The sequence below is a fragment of the Babylonia areolata genome, chromosome 21, assembly GCF_041734735.1.
Source record: "Babylonia areolata isolate BAREFJ2019XMU chromosome 21, ASM4173473v1, whole genome shotgun sequence".
NCBI classification, from domain to species: domain Eukaryota; kingdom Metazoa; phylum Mollusca; class Gastropoda; order Neogastropoda; family Buccinidae; genus Babylonia; species Babylonia areolata.
In genome coordinates, this window is record NC_134896.1 from 39793770 (window position 1) to 39809250 (window position 15481).

Genomic DNA, 15481 nt, shown 5'->3' on the forward strand with positions numbered 1-15481 from the left:
CTGATGGTCATAGTCGGACACGATTGACTATAAGTATAAGATAAGATAAGATAAGATAAGACAAGAATAACTATTATCTCCAACTGAAGAAATTTGGTCAGGTGCATTATCACAACATAGACAAGTAAACAACATGGGGACCATAACTGTAAAAGTCAACAACAGCTTTTACGAATATTACGAAGATACAAATGTAAAAAATATCACATACACCGTTTCATACATACATCCACACACTGCAGGTATAACTAGTATTCTTAATGTAAAAACAGAAAGAATTAAGAAACATTATTTGAATATAATTATAAACATAGCCTACTATACTGCACATTGATTATAATAGACAGATATGATAAGAATAAAGATAAATTGCGGAAAACCGCAACCAGATAATCAGCACACACCCGCACACACCCCCACCCACCACCCACACGCGGATTACTTGATTAAACATATATATATATATATATATAGACGGGAGGGGGTGGGGCCGGAAGAGGGGGGGGCAGTTATCGTCCAACACCACAACATTCATTAAACGGGGGAAAAAAAAATGTTTTCCAGAATATCGTTAAAACATTGTTGTCTCAGCGGCGGCTGTCCCGGCCTACAGTGAAAATCTCAATGCATTCCCATCCAAGTCAGTCACCCGACAGACAAGTAACCCAGAGCCACAAAGGCTATGAAACAATAACCCCGTAAAGGTGTCATCTTATCACGGGCTAGCAGGTATCTCTGTACACCACCCCCCTGTCTCTCTCTCTCTCTCTCTCTTCTCTCACGCCAGCTGATAACCAGTGGCGGTGGCAGGCGACAAACCTGAACCAACACTGACACGGCTTCAGTGACAACAACCCTTCTTCTTCTTCTTCTTCTGCGTTCACTCGTATGCACACGAGTGGGCTTTTACGTGTATGACCGTTTTTACCCCGCCATGTAGGCAGCCGTTTTCGGGGGTGTGCATGCTGGGTATGTTCTTGTTTCCATAACCCACCGAACGCTGACATGGATTACAGGATCTTTAACGTGCGTATTTGATCTTCTGCTTGCACAATTATACACACGAAGGGGGTTCAGGCACTAGCAGGTCTGCACATATGTTGACCTGGGAGATCGTAAAAATCTCCACCCTTTACCCACCAGGCGCCGTCACCGTGATTCGAACCCGGGACCCTCAGATTGACAGTCCAACGCTTTAATCACTCGGCTATTGCGCCCGTCAATGACAACAACCCGACCCGACGGAACGTTTTGGGACTGTAAAGGGAGTCCGCTCGGTTCATGGACTCCTTTTAAACCCCTTAAATATCAATGGCGAGTATGCTCGTGAGTGAAGGGCGGTTGGATGGATGGATGGATATGGATATGCCATATGGATACTGTTCCACAGCGCCTATCCTCGGTCGGAGATCAAGAGCTCTCGCTAAGCCGCTTTACAAAACACAAGTCATTTGCGCAACTGGCTGCCTACTGGGTAAGACTTCTTGGGCTGTGTGTCACCTGATACAGACTGAGTTTACAGGTCAGGGTGTCATGTGTCAGTCACAATTATCTGTTTGGATTCCTTCCTCTTTGTGACTGCATTACTTTCGATTAACAAAATCAACACTTACAAGTACACGGAAAATAGATATTGCCCTAAGAATCCATGCCTCGTTGATCTCTCTTCACCAAAAGCTTAGCAGCCAACGGGTTATTTCACAGTATCCCTACCCCACGCCGTGACGTGACAGAGTATCCCTACCCCACGCCGTGACAGAGTATCCCTACCCCACGCCGTGACAGAGTATCCCTACTCCACGCCCCACGCCGTGACACAGTATCCCTACCCCACGCCGTGACACAGCATCCCTACCCCACGCCGTGACACAGTATCCCTACCCCACGCCGTGACAGAGTATCCCTACCCCACGCCGTGACACAGTATCCCTACCCCACGCCGCGACAGAGTATCCCTACTCCACGCCGTGACACAGTATCCCTACCCCACGCCGTGACACAGTATCCCTACCCCACGCCGTGACACAGTATCCCTACTCCACGCCGTGACAGAGTGTCTCCCTACCCCACGCCGTGACAGAGTGTCTCCCTACCCCACGCCGTGACACAGTATCCCTACCCCACGCCGTGACACAGTATCCCTACCCCACGCCGTGACCCCACGCCGTGACCCCACGCCGTGACAGTGTCTCCCTACCCCACGCCGTGACAGAGTCTCCCTACCCCACGCCGTGACAGAGTATCCCTACCCCACGCCGTGACACCACGCCGTGACAGTGTCTCCCTACCCCACGCCGTGACCCCACGCCGTGACAGAGTGTCTCCCTACCCCACGCCGTGACAGAGTGTCTCCCTACCCCACGCCGTGACACAGTATCCCTACCCCACGCCGTGACACAGTATCCCTACCCCACGCCGTGACCCCACGCCGTGACAGTGTCTCCCTACCCCACGCCGTGACAGAGTGTCTCCCTACCCCACGCCGTGACACAGTATCCCTACCCCACGCCGTGACAGTGTCTCCCTACCCCACGCCGTGACCCCACGCCGTGACAGAGTCTCCCTACCCCACGCCGTGACACAGTATCCCTACCCCACGCCGTGACACAGTCGGTTAGGCGTTGGACTTCAGACCCAGTGTTCATCACTGAGTGATCAGGGTTCGAGGCCCACGTTTCGACATGGTGTTATGTCCTTGGGAAGAACACTTTACTGACTCCCGAGTTTCCTCACTCCACCCATGCGAATGGGTACCTGACTTCGCTCAAAGTTAAAAAGCAGCGGAATAGGAGAGGATTGGGCCCCCCGCCTTCCCATGCCGAGCCCTGGACACAGTGGATACGAATACACTGCCTCCTGATATCAAGCTGGAAAAGGCTACGAGACCTTTAACCCTTTTAATCATCCCCCGCCCCCCTCACTCCTGCAGACCTTAACTCTCGCCATACGAACGGCGAAAGAGACGACGTTAACAGCGTTTCACCCCAATTACCATCATCAAAATATTGCAAGCGGAAGGCTCTTATACTGAAGAGGTGAATGTTGACAAAGAATACCACAATTCTGACGACGGAAGCTAAAGGTTGGGTCGTTCAGACACCCACTGGACATCCGAGGGGTCTGTGTAGAGGAGAAGAGAGGACTGGCCGTACTGAGTGAGTTAAACCGGGTTAATGTCCCTCTCTTCGGTTGCGCACCCCTCCCCCCACTCCACCCTCTCCTCTCCCCCCCCTCACCAATGCCCATTCACAGCCGCTTGATGCCTTTATCTAGCTCACAGCCCTGGGCTGACTCAGACTCTCCTTAACTGTGAAGAGTTCGACCCAGACGACCCCACTCCACCACCACCACCACCTCACACACACACACGCGCGCGCGCGCGCGCGCGCGCAAACGCACGCACACACACACACACACACACACACACACACACACTTTCCCTGCCCCTGTATGTAGCTTTCACTTATTAGTTACAGCTCGACTTTCTTCAGACTGTTTTGTTTGTCAGAACTTTTTTTTACATGTAGTTTGTAAAATGGGAGCGGGAGGATGGGGAAGGAGGGGGGAGGAGGGAGAGAGAGGGAGAGAGTGGGTGGGGGACAGAGAGAGAGAGAGGGGGGGGGGAGAAGCGCTGGGGGAGGAAGGGTGACGGATAGAGGAAAAGAGTAACTCAGTGGGAGACAGACAGACAATCAGAGAGAGAAAGTGAGAGAGAGAGAGTGACAGGAGACAATCAGAGAGAGAAAGTGAGAGAGAGAGAGAGAGACAGAGAGAGAGTAACAGGGAGAGTGAGCCCTGGAGGAGGAAGACGGGGAGAGGAAAAGAGTGATTGGGAAAGACAGAAAGACAGACAGGCAGACAGAGACAGAAAGAGCGAAAAGGGAGAAACAGACAGAAAGAGCTCTGTAAAGGTGAGGGAGGAAGACGGGGGTAGAAGAAAAGAGTGATTGGGGAAGACAGACAGAGAGTGAGTGAGTGATTTTGTATCCCTGGCTTGGGATGAAAAAAAGCTTTCTTGCTATTCTGCTCATATCACAATACCCCGGAAAAAAAAAAGAAGAAATTTTCATTTCATTTCTCTCTCCTGTGCTCAGCACATGGCCGGCAATGAATAAATGTTATCAACACTAACCCAACACTCTGCCAACATTAACCTGCATGATATCAGCGACCTGTTGACTTGGTGTACTGTCTCTGTGGCATTGTTCCTTCAGAAAAAAAACAACGTCTCACACCAGACTTCTGGTTCAGACTGAGAGGGCCAGGCGCGCTCCATAAAATGGCTTTATCTGCAGAATGTTATCACCTGGACATTCCCAAGCTTTTGAGCAAAGACCCCAGCACCGAACAACATGAGCCTCAGTACGGCCAGTCCTCTCTTCTCCTCTACACAGACCCCTCAGATGTCCAGTGGGTGTCTGAATGACCCAACCTTTAGCTTCCGTCGTCAGAATTGTGGTATTCTTTGTCAACATTCACCTCTTCAGTATAAGAGCCTTCCGCTTGCAATATTTTGATGATGGTAATTGGGGTGAAACGCTGTTAACGTCGTCTCTTTCGCCGTTCGTATGGAGAGAGTTAAAAGGGCCCAAGCCAACAGGTCATTCCATCTTCTTCTGCTGGTTAGTCACTAACTAAGTAACATGATTTCAAGCAATGAGGCTGCGGATGTTTATCCACATTTGTTTCATTTGTGTGTGTGTATTGTGTGTGTGTGTGTGCGTGCCTGTGTGCATGTTTTGTGTGTTTTCTGTGGGTGGGTGGGTGCGTTTGAGTGTGTGCATGAGAATGCATATGTATGTGAGGTGGGGGTGGTGTCTTAAGAAATGAGATGACAACAAACAAAAACAAAACAGTAACTGAATACTCCTGATTGTTCCTGTGTTATATCTTTGATTTTTTTTTAAAGGTCAAACAAAAAACCTAACATTAACATTCTGGGAAAAAAAATTACAAAAAAAAACAGCATAGCTAGGGGAGAAACACATAAACTGTACACTGGCAACTGTAAACCATTTAAAGACCTGCCTTTGCAACTTCAGAAGAAAGCATATCGTGTAAAGGGTAAAAAAAAAAAACACATGTATACTGTTTTTTGAACAATTTTAAGATCCATAAACTTTTTTTCTTCTTATCAGAACATGTTACATATATTGGTGTAATTTTGGCAAAAATGTGATCCTTCTATTCTTTTTTTCTTTTTTTCATAGATGTTTCCATCTAGATAGATCTGAATGAACTTTCTGAGTTTTTTGCCGACACTGTAAATACAGGTCTGCAGATACTTTTTTTTCCTCCCCCTGCAGTCACACTGAGAATACCAAGGTACACACCAAGCGAGCCCTTGACAGTGCACCTAATTTTAGCCACACTCGACAGTCGACCACCCTCATAATACATATGACAAACCCGGTCATCGTACGTGACAAGACAAGATCAACACATCTCACACCAGGGCAGGGACAAGCACGCACGGTCTGAAGAACCCAGCAAGACCGAGTGATAACCTTTCAAGTGCCCTCTCCACTCCACTCTCTCTACACAACCTCACCAGTACAGGCCTATACCTTGATAAAGCAAAGCCAGAGAACTACTTGCAAAACAAAAATGGCAATACAGAATGAAACTTTCAACAACAACAAAAAAATGTTTTAATGAAAATGCAGTAAAATCTAAATTTATATAATACAGCTCTTTTGATATTTGAAAGCAGTGTGTGGGTTGGTGGCAGATGTTAAGGAAGGTATATGCAGTGGAGGTGGGGGAGTGGGGAGTGAAAGAGAAAACTTGATGTTGTTACCAATGCTAGTCAATGAAAATCAAAAAATAATAGTGACGTAACTATGTATAAGCCCATAAAATGATATAATGAATATTTTTTCATCACTTAATTTCAAGCATTCATTGTTATTCTTTTAACTGTGCGCATACTGCTATTGGTCTGCAGAAGGAAAATGATTTTTTTTAATTAGAATATTATAAAGGAGAGAGAAAAAATGGTGAGGGGTGGGGTGTGCAGGGGTAGCAATATTTTGTCATTAATTTTTGTTTGCTTCCCCTGAACCAACCAGCACCACATGTTTTTTGCTGTTTTCAGTTTCAGATAACACATCCCCCCCCCCCCCCCCCCCCCCCCCCCCCCCCACACACACACACACACACACACACACAAACTTACACTTTTCCGATTCTATTTTTCTTTGAACTGTTGTATCCAGTTATGACAGTTGACGAGTCAGAGTTTGTGAAATGCTGTTTAATCAACATCAATAATTCAGACAAAATTTGAAGAACCAAGCAAAGTGTATGCAGACAACATGACAGCAAGTTAGGTTCAAGTCCAGTGTGGAAGCTGGGGAATACATTGTACAATGAAGATGGTAGTTTTAATACTTTTATTAACACTTATACCCTAATTGTCACCTGCCAAAAAAGTTACGTTTGCATGTGTGTGTGAGTGCATGTATGGCATGAGTTTGTGCATGTATGCCTTTGTGCCTCATAAAAATTCATCCCACATACAGATTTAGAACTTCATCTTCCTGACTTGCAAGAAAAGGCTATGAAATCATTCAAATGGGGTCCAACTGCTGTTCCCATACAAAATCAAAAAAGCAAATGTGCAGAACTTTTTTTCCTTCAGTTAAACTGAGATTAAGTGAGAAAAAAAAAGGGAAACGGGTTGGAGAACAGAAAACAATGAAGTGATGAGGTGGGGTCGTTTGGGTGGATATACCATTGTCAAAGATGTCACACACATTCTCCTCTAGAAGCTCAAGCACCCCTTGTTCATGACTTCTGGCCTGTTCACTGGATGAGGATGACAGACTTCACCTGAACAGCCAACCAACCGTAAAACATCACGTCCTGACAACAATCAATACTGCGACACCTAGCACTGTCTTACCCATCAACAGGGTATTTTGACGACAAGCTCTTGATCAACTTCTGCCATTCCCTCAACTCTGTGAAGAGTCATTGGGACACCGCACAGAAGAGCTGTTCACCAGATTCACCCAAGTCGACACACAGAAGAGCTGTTCACCAGATTCACCCAAGTCGACACACAGAAGAGCTGTTCACCAGATTCACCCAAGTCGACGCACAGAAGAGCTGTTCACCAGATTCACCCAAGTCGACGCACAGAAGAGCTGTTCACCAGATTCACCCAAGTCGACGCACAGAAGAGCTGTTCACCAGATTCACCCAAGTCTGTCGACCGTGTGTCAAGTTCTGGGTTTTCCTGTCCATTCTGCAGTGTTGTCAGCCCATCGTTTTTTCTGTCTTCCCTCCATTTCCCTCCCTAGTAAAATTGTGAGTCAACAATACAATCTATCTTGTATCCTCCAGTGAACCCATCAGACCTGTAGTCTGGTATCCATTTTTTAATCTCAGGATTTTCTCTCAAGAGTTCCTTTTAGTCCCCTGGGGGATTAATAATTAATTGCAATGTTTTTAAAAGCGAATATGTGAAATGCTTTTATTTGAGAACATATGTTTATAACTCTTGTTTGATCAAGTTATCCGCGTGTGTGGGGTGGAGTGGGGGGGGGTGCGGTGCGGGTGTGTGCTGATTATCTGGTTGTGGTTTTCCGCAATTCATCTTTATTCTTATCTTATCTGTCTATTATAATCAATGTGCAGTATAGTAGGCTATGTTTATAATTATATTCAAATAATGTTTCTTAATTCTTTCTGTTTTTACATTAAGAATACTAGTTATTACCTGCAGTGTGTGGATGTATGTATGAAACGATGTATGTGATATTTTTTACATTTGTATCTTAGTAATATTTGTTGGGGCTGTTGTTGGCTTTTAGTTATGGTCCCCATGTTGTTTACTTGTCTATGTTGTGATAATGCACCTGACCAAATTTCTCCAGTTGGAGATAATAAAGTTATTCTTATCTTATCTTATCTTATCTTATCTTATCTTAGCCCTGGCCTCTAAAGGCTGTGTCCCATATTTTTAAATCACCACTTACGCTCAAGCTTGAAGTCTCAAGTTGAATGCGAAAAAAAAAAGTTTAAAATAGTTGTTTATGCCCAATCATAGTTTGAAACTCAAACATATTGCCAAATTACAAACACTTATTGAACTGTTTCAGAAAAAGTCTTGAAAACGCCACTGAATCAAGAGAGAAACTGGGTGCAACAACTGAGAGACTGAGTGTGTATCAGACACTGAGACAGATATATATATATATATCTATACAAAATGTTAGAGGGTAGGTAAATAAAAAAAAATATACAAAAAAACAACAAAACAACCACCTCTTTTTCAAAGACCAGTGAGGTGTTGCACATCATAATCAATGGCACAGCCAGCCTGTCTGGCAAAAGGGTGCAGCATGCATGACTGTCGAGAATGTCGCCATGTTTTCAAAAAACATGAATCTTGCAACACCAGCCCTCTCTCTGCATAATGCATCATTAACTATGTATCAGTTGCAGAGCAAGTTTTCTTTGTTGAAGCACTAGAACTTTCAGGAAAAACTGAATGCTCAGCAAACTGAAAACAGTTTTAAAAAACAAGAATAAACATTTTTTTTTTTTTTTAAACATGTATGAGGCAATCGATGACCCGAGACTTCATTAGGAGTGCAACTTCTTCTTCTTCTGCGTTCACTCGTATGTACACGAGTGGGCTTTTACGTGTATGACAGTTTTTACCCCGCAAAGTAGGCAGCCATACTCCGTTTTCGGGGGTGTGCATGCTGGGTATGTTCTTGTTTCCATAACCCACCGAACGCTGACATGGATTTACAGGATCTTTAACGTGCGTATTTGATCTTCTGCTTGCATACACACAAGAAGGGGGTTCAGGCACTAGCAGGTCTGCACATATGTTGACCTGGGAGATCGTAAAAATCTCCATCCTTTACCCACCAGGCGCCGTCACCGTGATTCGAACCCGGGACCCTCAGATCGACAGTCCAACGCTTTAACCACTCGGCTATTTGGGAGTGCAACAAAGGGAGACAGACACACACTGGGATTCTCTCTCTCTCTCTCTCTTACACACACACACACACACACACACACACACACACACACACACACACAGTGCACAGCTAGCTGAAAGAAACCAAGACCAAAAGCAGCACGGGCCTAGTGACCCACACAGTCTGAATTTGGTCAACATATGTGCAGACCTGCTAGTGCCTGAACCCCCTTCGTGTGTATATGCAAGCAGAAGATCAAATACGCACGTTAAAGATCCTGTAATCCATGTCAGCGTTTGGTGGGTTATGGAAACAAGAACATACCCAGCATGCACACCCCCGAAAACGGAGTATGGCTGCCTACATGGCGGGGTAAAAACGGTCATACACGTAAAAGCCCACTCGTGTGCATACGAGTGAACGTGGGAGTTGCAGCCCATGAACGCAGAAGAAGAAGAAGAAGTATCCATGGCTCATTGCTACTTTAGAAGTGCCATATCCAGCTCACTGCTAAAAAAAAAAAAAAAGAAGAAAAAAGAAAAAAAGTGCATTCAAAATTCAGCATGTGTTTGTTGTTGTGTATGTATTACATATCATATATTTCTAAAGAAAGATGAGACACTCAAATTCATTACGGACCAAGTATTGTTCTAATGTCAAGTGCATGTATATGCTTTTGTAACCTGACAATTGAGCATATAATTTTTCACTGTAGCTTGATGAAGCCTTTTGTACACGAAAGTGTGTCTTCACAAGTGACTGAGAACGTTGATGTTTTTGACTTTTTGCATTCATTATCAGTTGTTTCGTTTGTCAGTTTAACGACTTCTCTTTTACGAAGTCCTTTAAGTAATTTACTGCAACTGTATTTAGAGGGGTTTTTTTGTTTGTTTTGTTTTTCTTCCAAATTTCACCCACATTTTAACCCTCATTTGCCCAGTTTCCCCCATCCACATCTCACACCCCTTCTAACCGATAATACTCAGATGTATTCATAAATACTTTAACAAAATGTCTTCAATCACCGATATGTGTAACGGGACATTAAACAAAATTCCTCCTCCACAAAACTCTTTACAATTCTTCCCCCCAAAACCATAAATCATTACACTGCTTCACAAAGCCAACAACAACTACAAAAAATCTCTCCAGCTGCCTGACTCTAGTCCACTGGTCACCCACCAGCTCAAGGGTCTGATTTCTATAGTATCTATAGCCTGGGTGGTGACACTTTGACAGGATGTTAAGTTACCATCCTTGAAATCCCCTAGGATTCATTCCTCAGATGGACCTCACACTCACCAGATCCCCCCACCCACCAAACTCCCACCCACCAACCCATATCCTTCAGTGGATATGGTGTGAGAAATGGTGTGAAACCAACTGGACAAGGGAAGAGACAGGTCTGCTGCATTGATGGCTGACAGACAGACAGTGGGGTGGGGGAGGTGGTGGTGGGTTTGGAAGGAGGAGGAGAGATCATGGCCCCTGTGGGAAAATGATGGGCACAGGAGGGGGGTGGGTGGAGGTGGTAATGTGGTAAAAGAAGAGAGATGGAGAGGATGTTTGGGGTGCGGTGGAGGGGGGGGGGCAGGGGGGGGGACAAAAGCCTGTGGGACAGAGCATGGGGACTGTGTGGTTTGCTGCGCCTTGTAGTACAGAAGTACTCTGTGTGTGTGTGTGTGTGTGTGTGTGTGTGTGTGTGTGTGTGTGTGTGACCCATGGGTCCTGCCCCATTGATTTTTCTCCCTCACTGACTGACCCTGGCCTGTTAGCAGTGGACCAGTGACAGGGGCCTCCACTCCCCACACACACACACATTCTCCCTGATCCCCCAGAAATAAAATGAGGGGTTTTATGATGTCCATCAAGTCAGAGCGGGCAGATCACTGGTCGGTGTGTCATGGAATACACCGGTCAGCTTTAATATCTTTGACAGTCTGCTGACTCCCCCCCCCCCCCTCTCTCTCTGTCTCTCTCTCTCACACACAGATCCCTCTCTCTCTCTCTCTCTCTCTCTGGCCTTAAAAACTACCTCTTTGCAAAATTTGTCTTAAGATTCAGCACTATATTCCACAATGTTACTACATAATTATGTAGCTGTAGATGTAACTTACATAGATCTCATTACAAAAACAAAAAAACAAAAAAACAAAAAAACCAACAAAAAAGAATGGAGGCCTGCGATCTGTTCACTCCCATACTTTCATTTGGTGGAGACAACCTGTGGTGTGAACCAGGGTTCTGTGTGCAACAAGTATGTTGTCCTCAACCAGGTGAATCACAAAAAGAACCCAATGAAAACTGAAACTGAAAGACAAGAGCTGTTCCAGGCAAATTTCTATCGAAAAAACAAAAACAAAAACAAAAAAAACCAGTCTACTTTGATTTGATATATGGATACTTATATAGCGCCTATCCTTGACTGGAGACCAAGCTCTTTAACCCCTTAAATGCTGTACCAAGGTGACATGGAATCAGTATGACATGTCACTGAAATGTATTATAAGTCAATACACTTCACGTTCCTTTCCCTGGTGTAACTGATTTGGCCAAACAAAAGCAATGCAAATCCCAAGAGGTAGAAGTCCAGATAAATCATGAAATAAATCATGCGTTTGTGTATGATTTTCGATTTATGTCTGTACCTTGTTATGTACTAACCCCCACCACCCCAATATTCCTTGTGACCCCGGTACACTTGGCAATAAAGACATATTCTATTCTATTCTAAACGACGGTGACTGACAACATGACCTGTGTCAAAGAGTTCCGTCTTATTTCAGTGTGGTAACACAGCCCTTCATTGACTTGAGTATACTCGCCAGCCACAGTAGAGGGGTTAAAAAGACCCTGTCAACAAAACCTGCGCACATGCAGGCAGCCTGAGAGTGAAACTGAAAGGGGAGGGACCACACTTGAGGCAATGTCCTCCCTCTCTCCCAAGGCACAGGTGCCCCCAAATATATCATACACACAGAAAACCTTTTGTAACACAAACAATACACAAAATCCTGTCCAATATGGTACCACACAACACTTCCCTCTCACAATGACGCAGTAAACGATTGTTGTTGGGTTTTTTTCTCTTCTCTCTCTCTCTCTCTCTCTAAAGTCAATGCACTCTTTTTTCTTGTGTGTGTGTTCGGATAGATTGGATAAGACTGTGTTCGTGTGTGTCTGCACATGTGTTGATGCGTGTGTGTTCGTGTGTGTGTGTGTGTGTGTGTGTGTGTGTGTGTGTGCACATATGTATACATCATTATCATGTATACATGAGTGGTATAGTGTGGTGTATGTTTGTGCATGTTTGTGTGTGTGTTTGTGTATGTGTATCACTGTATGTGTACACAAACACATATGCATACAATGATACATATATTAATGTGCATGTATGTGAAATGTACAAATCATCTTGATAATAATTCACATTTGTCTGAACAAGTTTCTACTGCCGTACTGATGATGATAAAACTGCTGTTTTGGGAACAATAATTCATTTGATTCATATAATTATCAATTATAATGACAGCGTAAGTCAGACAGATGTGTCAAAGTGTGTTCTCAGAATGTCATTTGAAGAATACTCACATCTGTTGCATAACATCATTGAGGAAGACTCCATCATACAAGTCTTTATACTCCAGTGCCTTGGCATCCGGAGGCTTGAAAGTTTCAATCTGTGGATTCAGAAACCGTAGTCATGCTTGTACTTGTTGTGAATGAATCATCATGTGTATAAATAAACACAAGGAACATGTATATTTCAATATAACAACTTTCAACAAACTCTGGTTTACAATTACACTGTGTAATACTAATAGAAGCACCACACATAATGTCATTCCATTGTAAATTATAGCAGTATCTTAAAAAACATTTCAGATACACACACACACACACACACACACACACACACACACACAGTGACACACACACATACACACACTCTCTCACTCACTCACACAGGGAGATCCCAGTCTAGCAGCAGATTATGACTCCCAGTGCTCACATAATCAACCTCAGCCTCATGCCATAAAATGAACAACTTCATAAAAAATATAGACCTGTGCACAGGTATAAGCAATCACGTGTGTGAGTGTGTGTGTGTGTGTGTGTGTGTGTGTACATGTAAGTGTATATAATCATGTGCATGTGTGTGAGTGTTGTGTTTTCACCTGTGTTTGAGACTATGAGTGTGAAAGAGAGAAGACTCTGTGTGTGTGTGTGTGTGTGTGTGTGTGTGTGTGTTTGTGTGTGTCATTGTGTGTGTCACTGTGTGTGTGTGTGTGTGTGTGTGTGTGTGTCACTGTGTGTGTGTGTGTGTGTGTGTGAGTGAGACATAGTGTGTGTGTGTGTGTGTATACATTGTGTGTGGGGGGTGGGGGTGTGGGGGGGTGTGTGTTTCTGACTGAGATTTTTTTAGAAAGAGTGTGTGTATTAATCTATGATATCTGAGAGAGAGAGAGTGTGTGGGTGTGTGTGTGGGGGTGTGTGTGTGTGTGTGTGTGTGTGTGTGTGTGTGTGTGTGTGTGTGTGTGTGTGTGTGTGTGAGGAAGAGAAAGAGAATGTGGGAGAGGGAGAGATTATAAAAAATAAAAAAAAATTGGTGGATGATTTTTCAAAAATCAAGTGATTCAATGAATGTGTTCACTGTTGAGAGAAATGGAAGTGGTGGAACAGTAGGGACAATGTTTTAAGACCACAGCAGTGTTTTCTGTTTATGGTAATTATAATTTATATTGTGTGTGAAACTAATATTAGTAAGCTGTAAAGTGAAGATTTATTTCACAATCATGGTTACTTTAACATTAAACAATGGTACATTAACTGATTCAATATATTTTACTTTTTATTGTCAGTCAGTGACCAAGTGAGTAAGCAACTGTTTACATGGTCATTACTTTATTACTGACTTTGAAGAAACTTATATTCCAACCAGACTGAATTTGATTATATAAAGCTAGAATGGCTGAAACAGAAAATTCTTGCTATACCCACATTCCTGTTTCACTTACCCATAACACCAAGGGATTGCTCATGTAGTCATTCCCTGCCATGGTTTCCTGCGGTGATCAAACAGCTTGAATGGCAATCCTGAACAATAAATCCTCGAAAGTGTACCCAGCACACCAGCGTAGTTCTCGCTTGTGAATTTCACCAAAGACACCGTTCTTCACATTTTGATGGCAGACAGTCCACAAGACACACCGATTTATTTCTCTCATCCCAACTGAACCACAACACCACACCGTTTACTCTCCGGCACGCACGCACACTAACACACACACACAAACACACCTGTCTCAAACTGTGACAGGTTCACCGTGTTGAGTTACTCGATACCTTGACGTAAGTCTGTTTTTGTCTCGAGGGGCGCTCCTCTAGAACTCAGCATTGTTGCCGTTCAACAGTGTAGATGAACACCGTGACACGAGCGTTGCCCCCCTCGCAACGGCAGAATCCAGCGTGAGCTCCACTCGCTTTTTTCTCATTTCAGCCCCTGGGAATGTGACCCTGCTTATCATGGTTGCGCGCAAGTCGGACAGGTACAATCATGCACCATGCCTTCACAAGTACCCAGTCAACTTGCAGACCCGATCACACGGCTTTGTGTACGTCTAGGTTCTGAGTCAACACAACACCCAACTCATGACTGACAACTCGCAGACTTTTTTTTCTGGAAATGTCACAAACTGTCGACAAACTTGGTCAATCTGATATAATGAGTCGATCCGATATAAAGAATAATCCAATGTGCCTGTCAACATTAAAGTTCACACAGCGGGAGAGTCAGAAAATACCCGCGTTATCAAAGCACAATACACAACCCGCAGTGTGCTTGCACATTCGACAGCCGTGTGTGACGCCGTGGTCCGCGCTAGCTGGCAGATCCACCAATCAGATCGCGTCGTCTGAACAAGAAAAATGTTGGATTTGGTGGAGGTTTGGATCGAACAGGTAAAAAATGTTCTTTGATGTTTTTGTTTTCGTTGTTTGTCACATTAGCACCACTAACCTGACAGTAGATTTTAAAATAGCGAGCAGTCAACAATTGTAGCTGTTTTTGCTCCTCAAGATAAAACGTGGCACGCCAGTTTTAAAACAATGCAGCTATCTCTTCCAGTCAGCACTGACTGCACAACAGGTGAATAAAAGGCACAAAGTGACGACCCCCCAAAATGTGTGTGTGTGTGCGCGCGCGCGCGCGCGATGAGTGTCAGTGTGTGTGTGTGTGTGTGTGTGTGTGTGTGTGTGTGTGTGTGTGTGTGTTAGTTACAGTCAGTGTGTCACGGTGTTTTCTTCAGTTTAACTTCTATTCACGATAAGTGTTTTTAGACGGAAAGGAGTAAAATAGTGGATAAAAGAAAGGGAATGCATGTGAATATTAGTGTAAAAAAAAAAGTGTTCATGTTATGTAGCAGAGGAAAGGTATATTATAAGAAAAAGTCTAAAGAGATTGTGGTGTGTATTGAATGAGGTGTCATGGGAAGGAGAATGTGTATATGCATATCAACAAGTATTAACCTACAACA

General features: G+C 44.2%; 1 protein-coding gene across 1 annotated transcript in view; it reads right to left on the reverse strand.

Moving 5' to 3' along the window:
- LOC143296482 (uncharacterized) overlaps positions 1–14794 on the reverse strand; it is a 166934-nt gene extending 152140 nt beyond the window's left edge. The window contains exons 1-2 of the mRNA XM_076608443.1: positions 13964–14794; positions 12537–12625 (exon numbers count right to left, since the gene is read on the reverse strand). Of these exons, the coding sequence (XP_076464558.1) occupies positions 12537–12625; positions 13964–14005 (131 nt within the window). The 5' untranslated portion in view covers positions 14006–14794. The remainder of the gene's footprint in view (positions 1–12536; positions 12626–13963) is intronic.
- Positions 14795–15481: the final 687 nt, after the last annotated feature.